The sequence below is a fragment of the Juglans microcarpa x Juglans regia genome, chromosome 2S, assembly GCF_004785595.1.
Source record: "Juglans microcarpa x Juglans regia isolate MS1-56 chromosome 2S, Jm3101_v1.0, whole genome shotgun sequence".
In the NCBI taxonomy this organism is placed as follows: domain Eukaryota; kingdom Viridiplantae; phylum Streptophyta; class Magnoliopsida; order Fagales; family Juglandaceae; genus Juglans; species Juglans microcarpa x Juglans regia.
In genome coordinates, this window is record NC_054597.1 from 4963133 (window position 1) to 4978807 (window position 15675).

The 15675-nt window shown below is 34.7% G+C and overlaps 1 protein-coding gene across 1 annotated transcript; it reads left to right on the top strand.

The window, feature by feature from the left end:
* Positions 1-10461: 10461 nt before the first annotated feature.
* Positions 10462-14428, top strand: LOC121252173 (cyclic nucleotide-gated ion channel 2-like). Its single transcript, XM_041151670.1, has 8 exons — positions 10462-10621; positions 10856-11471; positions 11611-11826; positions 11965-12278; positions 13187-13298; positions 13394-13630; positions 13704-13790; positions 13897-14428. Exons 1-8 carry the CDS (start codon positions 10584-10586, stop codon positions 14383-14385), a joined length of 2109 nt encoding a protein of 702 aa, XP_041007604.1. The 5' UTR covers positions 10462-10583; the 3' UTR covers positions 14386-14428.
* Positions 14429-15675: the final 1247 nt, after the last annotated feature.

Sequence of the window (15675 nt, forward strand, 5' to 3'; positions counted from 1 at the left end):
AAAAGTTTATTCTATATAATAAAATAAAATGAGAATGTAAAAAAATATTCTCAATTTGATCAATCATAGCAACAATTATGAATTTATAAAGACGTAAATCCGTAAAGTTTGTTTTACAGATCACCAATTGCTCAATCATAACACTTGTTTTGATTGGTGTAGGTCCAAGGATGTCTCAATTACTTGAACTCGACTCCAAAGAACAAGTGGTACGGCACATGCAATATGGGTACGGAAAATTGTAAATGACCACACACTGCTACGTACCCCACAAAAATTCCAAATGTCAGTATTATGGGGGGACCCATCTAGCTATTGGCAATGATATTGCTTATGTGCCTTAACCTGTTTAGATTAGTTTTCTTGATGATCATTCACATATATAGGACTAGTAAATATTTCTGGTTTGTTCTATATATATATATATATATATATAGTTAAAAAAAAAAAACCTTAAAGGAAAGATTTTCTACTTTTGTGTTACCCAGCCTATATATAGTTATAGAAAACATGCAGTGAATTAATAATTACTAGTCCAATGTTAATGATCCCATAAAGTTAAAGTTAATTATTAAAAGAGAGATCTTTATAGGGTTTTTGTTTGGCTGTATATATATGGTAAAAAAGTCCTAAAAATAGAGATTGTCTTTTAATTAAGGATCCTGTAGTACTAGCTGATCTATATTATATGGTAAAAAGAATAATCAAATCTTAGGATTTCATCAAGTACACATGAACAGTTATGTTTTAGCTAATTATTTTCTAAGTGAAGCTACGGCTGTGAACAAACAATTATTTTTTCTTTAAACAAGAGAACGGTATCTCAATTTTATTAATTATCCTCATTTATGGCAGATGAATACATTTTACACAAATTGACAAAACTTGGGAATTACATGGATAGAAAGATAAGGTCCCAAAGTCATTGCTTTCAACATGCTTGTCATAAGAAACTAGAAAGTTTTAAGAATTAATCTAACCAAAATCATCCATTTTTTACTTTCATATATATATATATATGTATGTATGTATGTATGTTTGTAACTCTTGGTTGCATTTGGTTGTTGGACCCAACTTTGTTGGGTTGTATATGAATATTGGTTTTGGAGCTGAAAATCGAGAAACAGAGTATTTGCTTGATGTGCGCTCGACAGTGCACTCGAGCTAAGTTAGCTCGACGTATGCTTGACAGTAGGATCGAGCAAAGCTCAACCCATGACTTAAACTCATCTTAATCTACTTCATATATTTCAACCTAAAAAATTAAATCCATCTCAATCTAACAAAGTTAAATTCATCTCAATGAGACTCACAAAATACTATTATTCACAATTAAATTCATCTCAACATCTAAAAGCAGTCTAAATCTTCTTACACGCATTACTACATTTGAAATATACAACTATGAATGTATGCATGAGGAATACTAAGAAAAGAAAAGAAGAAGCCTCTAGATCATGAGTTGTAGAGAGCAGCACCATGTTATGATTTGAACTGATCATATTAGAAAAAAAACATTTTATATGTACACGTAGCTGATGAACATGATCACTGCAGACAACTTTCAGGTCTCTCTCTCTTGATTAGGACTTGTGGCTATAAATATCATGCTGCATGTGTAGTTCATACTCCATAAATTAAATTCCGTTTCCAAGTTGGTTTGGTCGACTCATATATAGTACTACTGGTATATATATACTCATTTGCACACACAAACAGAGAGAGAGAGAGAGAGAGAGAGAGAGAGAGAGAGAGATTATGCAATATCTTACGTGAAGCAGCATTGCAAATGTCAAAAACATGACTAGCTAGCAGCTAGCTAGGATCCAAACACATATGCATGCACCCAACTTGCGTGTATAAATTATTGGTTCCTTCCTGATGATGATGATCGGTACAGCTTGTTTGTGGTCAACAAAAATCCAAAGTTTGGTGGCCCTAAGCTATATATATATTTGTGTTACATATACATCTATTCGATATGTACGTATTTGGATGCACAGTACGTCGTACGGCCTGCATCTAACTCATGATGCAGCTAGCTATTTATGCATGCATGCTGAATGATACATGATCTAATTAAAATCACCGTAAGTTTTAACATGCGATGATCAAGAACATGATGAGCAAAAAGCGATTTTGCATATCAAGATCGAGGGCGACGTTTTTGTAAAAACTGAAAAAGAAAGGATGGATGATGAAGAAAGACGAAGAACGACAGAAACATCATGCAATTTCGCAAAGTAACTAAGTCATGCAATTATTCCCATATTAATTAATACTTCCGGCCCCCCTTTGTCTCACTTTCTCACGCATGAAATATTAATTATGATCATAGAATATCCTTCTTGATGTAATTATATATTAATGTCTAATTCTTTTTTTTTTTAGCTGAATGTCTAATTCTTTAATTTCATACTCTACTTATATATATTGATATATATGAAGAGCGTACATTCACAAGCGGGTTTGTTTTGGTAAGGAAAATACTGATGAGACCTGGCTAGCTAGTAGCCTAGTCCTTGTGCATGATGTAGTTTTTATTGGGTTTTAATTATATATGAATTTTTTAAAATTGTTTGAATAAATGTTTTTTTTAAGATACTGGGATTTGTGAAAAGTGGATACGTAAATATATATAAGATCTGAAGAGTTGTTTAAATATAATTCTTTGAATTTTTTTATTTTTATAATAACTAATTTACTATTAGATGAAAATATTCTTAGATTGAAGCTGAGTTTTAATTAGAAAAAGAAAATGCAATATTTTTAATAGCCAAACATGTAGAAGATAACGCATAAAATATGCCATAGTCAAGAATATATTCCTAAGATAAGATTGATTAAGGGCGGCATGCAGGATTGGCAAACATGAAATTAGTATGATCTCAAAATTCTCAAATTTTTTAATATTTCTCACAATTTCATTCTCAAACATTACTCAAATACAAAACACTTTTCAATTTCAAAATTTCAACATTTTCGTCTAATCTTTATTTTTTTTTTAAGGGAAACTATCATCATGATTTATTCATTAAGAAACTTACATCCATGACCAAATACATTATAAGATGTCTCCATATCAAACATGACATCATAAACCAAAATAATACATTTGGAGCTCCACCAGTATACTATTTTCTTTTGTGACTGGTCTGGTCTATACTACTGTTCATACTCTCTACAGTCAAATGTTCAAAAGACAGCACTCTCTGCCTAAACAGAGACTAAACCTCACCCTTCATATATAGAAGGAGATGACTCAACATCTACAGACAAAAATATGAAAGACGAACTCTTTTTTATTTTAATTAACAATAATGAAACCGAAAAGGAAATCAGTAAGATATATGTGAAAAATGACGTATTACAATTTGGACCAATTTAAGTAGACTTCGGAATCTATTGCAGTGTGTGAAGGCAATATGTTTGTCTCTTTTCAGTCACAAATGTCAGAAATGAAAGATCTGGTGGTGGCGATTCCGGTGATTTGTGTGGTGAGAAGAGCTGCCAGAAAGGGTGACACGTGAGGACCACACAGATATGTGGGCAACACATGAGGACCACGTACGGTAATTTTTGTAAAACCACCATTTTCCTCCGAATGATATTACGGCCTAGGAGTCTATTTGTACCGCGTGTGTCGGGAGTTACCGGAAAGCTGTAGATATGTCTTTTTCGACCTTGAAGGAAGTAAAATAAAACTAAGAGAAAAAATTATTTTTGATAGATAAGGTGAGTGGATGAGTGGATGGATGAAGGAGGGAAATAAGAGAGATGAAGAGGAGGAGGAAGCTTTATTTTCTTCTTTGGTAAAAATCAGATCTGGAGTCCTTAATTTTTTACAAGAGAGAGAAAAGGAAGGAGTAGAATACTATCTAATCTTTATTCAAATACGAAATCAATATAATTTTTACAAATTTTAAAATAAAAATAATATTTAAACAATTTTTTAAGTTATTTATTTACTTTTACAAATTCTATCTAATACAATATAATTAAATGATTTTTTCTACTTTACTAAAATCTAATAAAACACATTTACTCAAATTATTTTATTATTATCCATAAAATTTTAAAACACTCTTATCCAATCAGGCTTAAATTCCAGTTAAAAAAATTGTACAAGATCCCAGTTAATCAGCGTACAAGATTTGAGATGGATTGGATAATATTTGAGCCTATCGAGATCCAATTATTGGGAACTTTTCTACATCTCTGCCAAAGTCTTTTTCTAAGCCAACGTGTATCACGCTTTCTTTTTCACAAACTGACACAGTACTAGTTCCATAAAGAAACTTGTCGCCTGCGATATCCTCCCATCCTTCTCTCCCTTCGTAAATGATTAAAGATACGGGTACTTTGTCCGTTTGAATTTATAGACAATGAATTGAAATGATTTAAATAATAAAATTTATGAATAATAATAAATAATAATAAAATCATCTCTTAATTTAAACCGACTCTAAATTTATGGAGATAATTAAAACCTCGAATACAAAAGAACATGGCTAGCCACGTATATGAAAATCACTTCTAAAAGTAAAAACAACAAATGCAAATATTTTTATTCTGAAGAAAAAAAATTCTGTTTAAAAAATAATAGATACTAGATTTTTTATTTTAATGTAAATTTTAGATTTATCTAATTTTTTTTTTCAAATAGAATGTGTATGCCAATTAACTTGCATATCTTATAAATTGTATCTAGTGTTATTTTTTTTAAAATAAATAATGTTATACAACACGCTTTTATTCTATTATATAAGATGTGATATATTTATCATTATTAGATGATCATTTATCTTTCTCATTTGTTCTCTCATCTCAACCCTTTTTCACCTTTTTTTTTTTATTTTGTAAAACTGAAGATGATGCTTTAGCAAGTGGTGTAAGTCGAACACCAAGCTCAGCAAGCTGAGCTCTCAAGAGTAGACTTCGATTGAAGCTTTCAATTTGCTAATCATCAAGATGATGCCCATTAGACTGCTTTGCTTCAAGCATCTCAATTACCTGTTGCAATTTTTTCCTCAAAGCTCGAACTTGTTTATAGATGCCTTCATTTGGATTTGTTCGATCGGATAGGTCTTCTTGCCATGTTGAAAAGGAGAGGGACAAGGAACTAGCTACATAGAGGAGATGGATCCAGGTGGGTTTCTTTTCTTTCCGAAGTAGACTTGCTTGTAAGAATAAAAACATAAAAATTGATGGGCAACACCGTCTCATCACAGTGGAATGAAAGTTCGATGATAGTGTAATATATAGAATTTTTCTTTTATAAAATATATTAAACCCCAACAAAAACTTATGTGGTCAAGTAATTAGCTTATAAATGTAGGATACAAATTATCTAAGTTAAAGTAGGGCTAAGGACCCTATTTTTAAAAATTACATCAAGACCACTTCCGCTGGAATATTAGAACGTACATCTCACATACATCTAGTGAATTGACCATAATAGTAGTCCTCTCAATCGCATGTGAGTTTATTCTCAAACTTCATCATGTCTTGTTTGAACGAATGACGTACTCTTCGATCTGCAGAGCTCGAATGAATTTTTTTGAAAGAAGCTGCCAACATGCATGGAATCAACTTTTTGTTTGATAAATTTTTACGCATTGTTGATGTGATTGTGATCCCTAGCCAAAGTAAATTAAACTAAATTTTATTATTTGATCAATACGTCAAAAATATATTATTTTTTAAACTTTAAATTGACATGCATTACCTAGTACTTCTGTTCCCACCATTACAAACTCTATATATTCAATTCGCAAGAGAGACAGATAAATAGGATATAGTGAGGGTTTGCTGCAAATTCTTCAAAGGAAAATGATGCTATATATATATAAATACATGTCGAATGAATTTGTCTCTTCAATTTAACTGTTTATGTATATTTTTTTTTAATTTTAAATTTTTTTTACTTCATAATTAAAGAAGTAATTATTAATATATTAATATTTTTTATTTTTTAAAAAAAATTACATTTTACATTAGAGACACGCCAATAGTCAAATCCAGGCGACATAGTATCACTGTCTTTCTTCAAAAACATTAATGATGATGCAGGTTTGAAATTAAAGATAAATATGGCATATCATGAGTCATAACTAATATAATTTTTCAGGACTTTGTGAGGGAAAATGACTTTTTGTACTGGTCCGGAGGAATGATTAAATTATTTAAAAAAAAATGGACCCCATGGAAAGCTAAATTAAGAATCGTGGAATAGTATTTAAAAGTAGTACCGCAGAACTAATAATTATGATCATCTTGACCCTACAATATGACTTTCCTTTTGCTAGCGGTGACGTACAAATTACACACTGGAATATATACTACTTTTGGATTGTTGTAAATGAATCATCGTGAATTCACAGAAATATATATATATAGGGCTCGATCGTACGGCAGCTTGGGGGGGTTTAGGAACTTTCCCCGGCCCTCACAAACACAGACGACAAACATGACTGGCTAGCGGGAAAACATTAATTGAGTTAATCCTGAAACTGCCATGGCATCATGCATGCACGCAAGGAAAGTGGCCGAGGAGTACTGGCCCGTCTGCATGGGTAGCCAGGGAATTCAGGGAGAAGGCCAGTTGTATATCTAGCTAGCTAGCTAGCTGGCTCTTTAATTAGTATTGTTCTGTTGTGAAGGCACCATGCATGCATTTGATGATCAGTTTTTTAATTTGTTAATTAATATTCTTCATTATCTTTTTTTTTTTCTCTAAACAAATAAGTATATTTAATTAGAAAAGATGATATAAGAAGAAAAAGTGAGGTTTCCAATAAATATCACTGAACAATAACAACAGTGTAAAGTGGTAGATAAAAAAGAAAAAAATGATTTTTTGCAACCAATTTCTTGGTCTTCACCCATATTTTAAAAAGATGACGCTGTCTTAAAAGACGAAAATAAGATATTCGCAAAAAATTACAAACAATGAAACCACCGCTATTAGTGGTGAAACTTCTGCTGAAAGCGGTAAAAGTGGCAGGTGCATTGTTCCTTGTTATCTTGAGATATATGATTTTTGGAGAGGTCTACAGTCCCTTCTTCGAGATCACGGTTTAGGGAAAGTTATAATATAGTGAAAAATCCAGTATCGAGTGGACTGATCTAATGATCATCTGCATTCCCACACCTCCTATGATGGTGCATGGCAGCCATGCGCCGGTGGGATAGAGATGGGGTGGCCCAGATCTAGAAGATTTTGGCGAGACGAAACTGCTACAACGCTTGTAGTCGTCGGAAGTGTCGTTGGGTGGCGGCACGTGGAGAATACATGTGGAAACAAGCTGCGCGTGAGGGTCATACATTGATTGTAGGATGGGGTGGTGGGGCGTGTGTAGGCAAATGGTGACCGAAGAGCAATAAATCTGACTAAAACTGTACCTGTGGAAGAAAGAGGGAAAAAACACTATCTTAAAAGTGTATATACAGTGCCAAAAAAAAAATGTATATATATAGAAGGAGATGAGTGTGAGAGACAGCTCCACCCTCAATTGCTCTCATGAAAATGAGGTTTTTTTTATTGAGAAGGCAGACGTTCTCTCTCTAAGGAAATGGTTCACCCTTTTCACCTTTTTGGCGCTCCTTTTTCATTATTTAATTGGTTAGAGATATGATTTGAAATTCAATATTTAAAGACTAAAAGTCTGATCATTTTTTTATATTTTTCCTCGACAAAAAGCAACCAGCTTTTAGATTTGGTGGGCGTTGTACCATGATCTTAATTGTACTTATTTTGGTAGATCTAGACCATATTATATGTATTAATTATATCTTATATATATATATATATTTCCATATTACTTTAACCAAAGTCATGGAGTGCTAGCTAGCTGCTTCTAGAATAATCTGGAGATCAAATTCGAAATATTAATTTGAGGTCATGGCCCACCTTGGACCTATCTTCCACCTTGCATATCGACAAATTAATTAAAAGGGATGAATCAAACAGAAATATTTTGTCTATAAAAACATCACACAAAAATAAATTGATTATAAATTGACGTACCTAACCTGAAATAGTACCTTAGATTATAAACTTATTTTTATTATAAAATAGATTTAAAAATTGTATTAATTTATAAATTTATTTTTATAAAATCTCTTTAAACTTTAATGACTTCTCTTAATCAAATACATATATTGGCTCCCATGCATTCCCGTGAAAGGTGGGGTGATTCAATTCAAAAGCAGTACTACTTGATACTTAATTGCGCAGGCTAGCTAGCTTTGAGTGTACTGCGCGCCTGTGTTCTTTTTCTTGGTTCTGATCTCATGTGATTTTCTTGCAAACACTATGACAAACAAGGATCCAAAACAAAAAACAGATCGATCGTCTAAACAGGACTACTTTGAATGGCGCTAGCTCCATTACAACGCATTTTTTGGTACGTGCATGTCCAACCAATTAAGAAAATTAAATTTAATGTCTGTGAACATAAGCTTTAAGAAATGATTAAATGGCACTCATGAGCTTTAAGAAATGAAGATAAGAGGTAGCATATATAGTCTTGCATGCATGCATCTTCGCACCTTGTGTCTGTGAACATCGATCAGTACGTAAATGCATAACTTTTCACTAGCAATGAAGTGCAGATCACTTCTGAACCACAATTAATAGTGTAAGCGTGAGGTTTAGTACTGATCTATCTCATCACTATCGATCTCGGCGTACCAAAATGGCAAAGTGAAAAGTATATCATGTGCCGGCAACTATCATGAAGCAGACATTGGTATCGTCAGCCTGAAAGACTATTATTTTCATGTTTTTCCTTGGTTTACTGCCACAAGATTTTCCAATGAGCCCCACAATTCACGGGGAAACATGCAAATGCACATGCTATGTGTATTAGCTAGCTAGTCACGCCAGTTTCTTTCTTTTGATCTTTTCATGCTTTCACGTCCATTTTATTTCTGAAACCAATCATTCTTCTATAATATATTTAAACCCGTGTTTTTCATGAATGACGTAAAAGATAATCATGGGGCCCCTGTTCTTTTTTCTACATGATGATTTAATTTGTAAATTAAGCTTAAAGTTACCTGGTTGCAGATCAGAACGTCATGATGCGCAAGCACGATTTCAAAACATGTGGGGAACAAGGTATCCTTAATTTGAAGTGTATATATGGTTTAGGTCATCGGATTCTCATCATCGAGGAAGTGATATATAGATTCATCAGCGCTTTTTGCACCTGACAATTGACATATGATTATGCATTAATTATTTAGTAGACAGCGCGTAGGTGATCATATATATATATATATATATATATATATATATATATATATATATATACACACACACAATTAATTGCAGCAAGAGCTAATTTTACGAGCATCATGTGTACGTAAACATAGTACATCAGTAGTGTGGCATTGCAAGCATGTTGTAGTAATAGTCTAAAGTGCGATTTGGATAGTGAGATGAAATGATTTTAAGTCTCATTTGCATTCAAAATCCACATCAACCCGCTTCAACTCATTTCATCTCATCATTACAACTTTTTCAAATTCTCACACAAATTATAATAAACAATTCAACTTTTTCAAATCCCAAAACAACTTTCTCAAATTTCCATACAAAATATAATAAATAATTCAACTTTCATTCTACTATTCACAAACCATCTCAACTCATTTCTGAATCCAAACCACTCATTAGATGAAAGTTGAAAGTTGAATAAAATATTATTAGAATATTATTTTTAATAATATTATTATTATTATTTTGAGATTTGAAAAGGTTGAATTGTTTATTATATTTTGTGTATAAATTTAAGAAAATTATAATAGTGAGATCAGATGAAACACTTTCACTATCCTAACGGGCCTTTATATAAGTTGTTTTGTTTTCAAACAATGCATCTTCTTCACTGATATTATTGGGTAAATTGTGATAATCTATAAAAATGAGTTAATATTTCTTTTCAAGCAACTTATATTAACTGAGTTTGAACAGATTTTACTGTTAAAGTGAGAAAAAAAAAAAAAAAAAGGCCGAAAGAAAGAAGAAGAAGAAACAAAGTCGTGAAATCAACGTAAAATTGAGCTAATTCTTGCCATATCTCGAAGAACATAAAACTACAAATCGCGAAATTTGATGGCCTCAGTTCCTTGGTTGGCCAGTAGTCCGGTCCGACTCTAGCCAGGCATGATATTATACCTTATTGTCACTTAGCAGTAAGTTGTCCGGTGTGGCATGGTAACTTGACCGGTGCTGGACCCATGCAGCCACACCGGACAAGTTTAGATCGAACCCCACCAGCGCTAGCTACCAGGTTCCTTGAGCGGCTGGCACTCTTCATCCTTACGATTACGAACCCGCGTAGCCCCTCTTCATGTGCTACCTGACACTCTCCTCTATTATCATCCTTCCAAACAAACCACTCTTCTCTCTTCCTGTCGTCATCTGACCTCTCTCTCTCTCTCTCTCTCTCTCTCTCTCTCTCTCTCTCTTCCTATATACTAGACAAACATTCACAGACATACATACACACTCCCTCTCTATCTCTTGATCTCCACCACCTCTTCTTCTCTCCCATGGTTTCAATCTTCAGATCATGCCTTTCATTCCAAAGTTCCACTTCTCCCTCTCAAGGTCACCCTCTGCTTCTCTTATTGATCATGAGTTGTTATTGTTAATTGTTCTTCTCCTCCATCTTTTCATCATAAAGACTCGGAATACAATTTGTATTGATATTTGTGAATTCATGAATCGAATTGAATTATATATATATATATATATATATATATTGTATAATATATTTATATATGAGGATCATTACTTTATCATATTTTCCGAAGTTCGTTCTTCTAATTAACGTGGTTGCAGAATTATGGGACTATTCATTTCCAAGGATTCCTCGAACGGCAACAGCGAGAGCGACAACAACGAGGATGACAACCCTATCTCCAACTCCGTCGAATGCTACGCCTGCACCCAAGTCGGGGCGCCGGTGTTCCACTCCACCAGCTGCGACCGCGCCCACCAGCCCGAGTGGGAGGCCTCTGCCGGCTCGTACCTAGTCCCCATCCGGAACCGTCCCGACAGTAAGAAATCAACCAAGAGACCGGGGCCGTTGCGGCGAGTGCTGGACCCGCGCACCAAGCGCGTGCAGCGGTGGAACCGGGCGTTCCTGCTTGCGCGTGGCATGTCCCTGGCGGTGGACCCGCTGTTCTTCTATGCGCTGTCTATCGGGAGAGGTGGGGCCCCATGTCTCTACATGGATGGCGGGCTGGCGGGGATGGTGACGGTGCTCCGGACGTGTGTGGACGCGGTGCATCTGTGCCACATCTGGCTCCAGTTCCGGCTGGCGTACGTGTCGAGAGAGTCGCTGGTGGTCGGGTGCGGGAAGCTCGTGTGGGACGCACGTGCGATCGCCTCCCACTACGTGCACTCCATCAAGGGCTTTTGGTTCGACGCTTTCGTTATACTCCCAGTTCCTCAGGTTAGCAATATACCCTGGTATTCATCATACTTCCCTTGCAGTACTGTAATTCTCCCCTGCTTTCTCTGTTTTTATTCTTTCTAAGATAGTTTCTCTCTTTTCTCCCCTCTCATGTTGTTCTTTTTCTTTTGTCTTGCAGGTTGTATTTTGGCTAGTAGTACCGAAATTAATAAGAGAAGAGCAGATGAAAGTTATAATGACAATACTTCTAGTTATTTTCTTGTTCCAATTCCTCCCTAAGGTCTACCACAGCATTTACTTGATGAGAAGAATGCAGAAGGTCACTGGTTACATCTTTGGCACCATTTGGTGGGGTTTTGGCCTCAATCTCATTGCCTACTTCATTGCCTCTCACGTAAGCCTTCTTTAATTAATGAAAAAGGAATCAAATTTTACCATGTTTTCCGCGTGAAGAATGTGTATTAATCTAACTTTTCTTTAGAGTCTAGTTTGTCTTTTTGGGTGTATATATAATATATCATATCATCAGCAGGTTGCTGGAGGATGCTGGTATGTTCTTGCGATACAACGTGTAGCAGCATGCCTGCGACAAGAGTGTGACAGAAGAAACTGCAATCTCTCGTTGTCTTGCTCAGAGCAGGTTTGTTACCAGTTTCTGTTACGGACAAGCACCATAGGAAGTCCATGTAGTGACAACTCAACAGCGATGGTCAGAAAGCCATTGTGCTTGGATGTTCATGGCCCCTTCAATTATGGGATCTACCATTGGGCTCTTCCAGTCATTTCTAGCAATTCTGTGGCTGTTAAGATCCTTTATCCCATATTTTGGGGCTTAATGACCCTCAGGTAATATTATAAAAGATTCTTCACTTTTTTTTTTTTTTTTTTTCCTTTTACTTTTTATCTTCCACAAAAGGTTTGGTGCGTACGGTAACTCCTCAAAAATAGATAATGGTATATATAGTGTTTTATGTTTTTTTTTTTTTTAAAACACGTTGGACTCATAAAAAAAATTTTTTTTTTTTCTGTAGATCTTATAACTTATACATTATTTTAAAAAATATTTCGCAATGATTGCACATTTTAAAACTGTAAATATTATTTATCTTTTAATACTAATTTGAATTAAATAGTAAGAGTCTTGAATCGAAGCACAATTAAATATTGAGTACTGTTACATATAATAGTAAAGTGTGCAAGTATCGTATAGTCGTTTTGAAAAAAAGTAGAGTCTATTATTAAAAAATTAATTTTTTTATATAGATCTCATATTTATTCAATTTTTTTTAAAATAATTATGCAGTACTTTTACACTCGTAACTGCATTTATCATTTCTATTAAATATGGAGATGGGTTATTCCGAGTAAATTTGGCTTACATCCTATTGAAAATTTACTGGATAGATTTGTTAACAAGTGAATGGAGAAGATTGAAAGATTGACAGCATTTTTTAGAAGATGTTAAGTCAATCCGGTTAAAAAGTCAAACCTGTTCTGTCTCAATTCATACTCTGTTCGCCGGTCGTCAGCTTGGGATAAGAATCCCAACTCTTGGGTTTCTGTGATTGGCTATTCATGACATAAGTTCCAGCGTGTGAATGTCCTTCTCGTAGCTGTTCTTTAAAATTGTGTTTTCAAGATCAATTTCATTTTCAATCTAAAAAGTGACAAAACTTGGGTGGAAATTTTCTGCGCAAACATACATTCACTCGATATTCGTTTTGTCTGAGCATCAACTCTTACTACATTTGCAGCACCTTTGGCAATGATCTTGAGCCTACAAGCCAATGGCTAGAAGTAGTTTTCAGCATAATCACTGTGCTTAGCGGGCTGATGCTCTTCACTCTGTTGATAGGAAATATCCAGGTGTGTACATAATTAATTTCATTTCTTGGGCATACATACGAACTTTGAGATGAATCATTGTCTAACAAAGACCACCTCCTATTGCTACTGTCAAGGTATTCTTGCATTCCGTCATGGCGAAGAAGAGAAAAATGCAACTGAGATGCCGAGACATGGAATGGTGGATGAGGCGGAGACAGTTGCCATCTCGTTTGAGACAGAGGGTTCGCCATTACGAACGCCAAAGATGGGCAACTATGGGAGGAGAAGATGAGATGGGAATGATCAAAGATCTTCCCCAAGGGCTTCGAAGGGACATTAAGCGCTATCTTTGCTTAGACCTCATAAAGAAGGTATATATTGAAAATTGTCTCTCTCTTCTATCAAACATATATCTCTTGATGAACTTCTCTTTCTGATCTTTAGGTTCCTCTCTTCCACAACTTGGATGATCTTATTCTTGACAACATCTGCGACAGGGTCAAGCCTCTGGTCTTCTCTAGAGACGAAAAGGTGCATAAAAACCATACACTTCAAATACAACTTAATCAACAGTACCTTATCACAAACTACCATAAATTTAACAAGCTAAAAGGATATTTGATATTTCCTTGAACAGATAATCAGAGAAGGTGATCCCGTGCTAAGGATAATGTTCATCGTTCGTGGACGTGTAAAACGCAGCCAAAACTTGAGCAAAGGCGTGGTTGCCACTAGTACACTCGAGCCTGGAGGCTTTCTGGGCGACGAGCTCCTCTCCTATTGCCTCCGCCGCCCATTTATAGACCGGCTTCCAGCCTCGTCTGCAACATTTATCTGCATAGAATCTACAGAAGCTTTTGGGCTTGATGCTGTGCATCTGAGATACATCACGGATCACTTTCGATACAAATTTGCCAACGAGAGACTGAAGCGAACAGCAAGATATTACTCGTCAAATTGGCGAACATGGGCTGCTGTTATTATACAGTTAGGTTGGCGCAGGTGCAGGATGAGAAGAAGGGGTCCGGTGATTCCTGCAGCTACTGGAAATGGAAGCAGTGAGCATAGACTTCTGCAGTATGCTGCAATGTTCATGTCAATAAGACCACACGACCATCTAGAATAAGTTCGTGGTTGCTTTTGACATTACTCAAGTATCCTTGTATTTAGATCTCACGCATCACCACTCAATCAATAAATTGATTAGTCGTTTGTTATATAATAATTTGATAAATAATCAAATATATAAAGTAATAAAATTACATCTTTCCTATTTTGGTTACGAAGAGAAACCCTTTAAAAAATTCTTCAGAAGTAAAATCCTCCAAGGCAGCCAAATCTAGAAAAATCAATTTTATTAGGTAAAAATTAATTACAAATAATTTCTCAATTACAAAACTTTTGTAACTAGATTCTCTTACTTGCCCGACAAAAGACTCTTTTGTCTTCCACCACAGTAGCAGCTCCAACTCAGACTATGCACGCACTGAAAGATAGAAAGGACAAAACAGTAAAAAATCCTTTAAAAGAATTCTCACACTCAAGCGCTTAGATCTCTCTCCAATCCCCAAGCTCTAAGAAATAATTGATCAAAGATCATTTCCCTCAGCCGAAATATTTATTTAAATAATCTGCCCAGTATTTGATCTGTAGTAAGACTCTATTGACGAATTAAGTTTATTAGAAATTTGAGGCACAATAGGAATCTGCTAAGGGGAGGACTCTGCTAGAAACGAGTCTGCTGACACGTCTGTTGACACTTGGCTCTAAGTCTTCCCAGCAGATACAATTTCCATTCAACTGATTAATTCTAGATTTCTTGAACTTCAGATCCACACTCTCTTGACTTATCTAAAACATTATCTAATGACCACTTAATTTAAATTAAATATTCTTAGATAAAGATAAGATATTTACATTCATCCAACTCAATAATGTACCAACTTAAAAAATCTCTATCATCCTAGTCATCTAATCCTAGTCAACCACTTTTACATTTACAATTTTAATTTTTTTTTCACCTTTTCTAGGTCCATCCAATCCATGATCAGTCAATAAAATTGCGTTGAATGTAAAAAAAAGATTGAGAGTTAGAAATTCCCCATGAGTCTAGCTCACAATAAGCTTTTTATGTTGCTACTTTTAAGGTTATGTTTGGATGTAAAAAGCATCTCAATTCATCTCAGACTAATTATTAATGAAATTAAAATAAGTATATATATAATATTTATTATTAATAATATTTTAGAAATTTATTTTTAGAAGTTATGAATTATTTTGGAAAGAGGGAAACTAAGGAAAGTTTGTAAGCTATTGCTAATGGTTATAATAATTTGGGTCCATTATTGTGGTCGTAGTTGTCAACTGGCTCAATGGTATTTACTATCGTTATCTACCTTGAAGTTAGAGGTTCGAA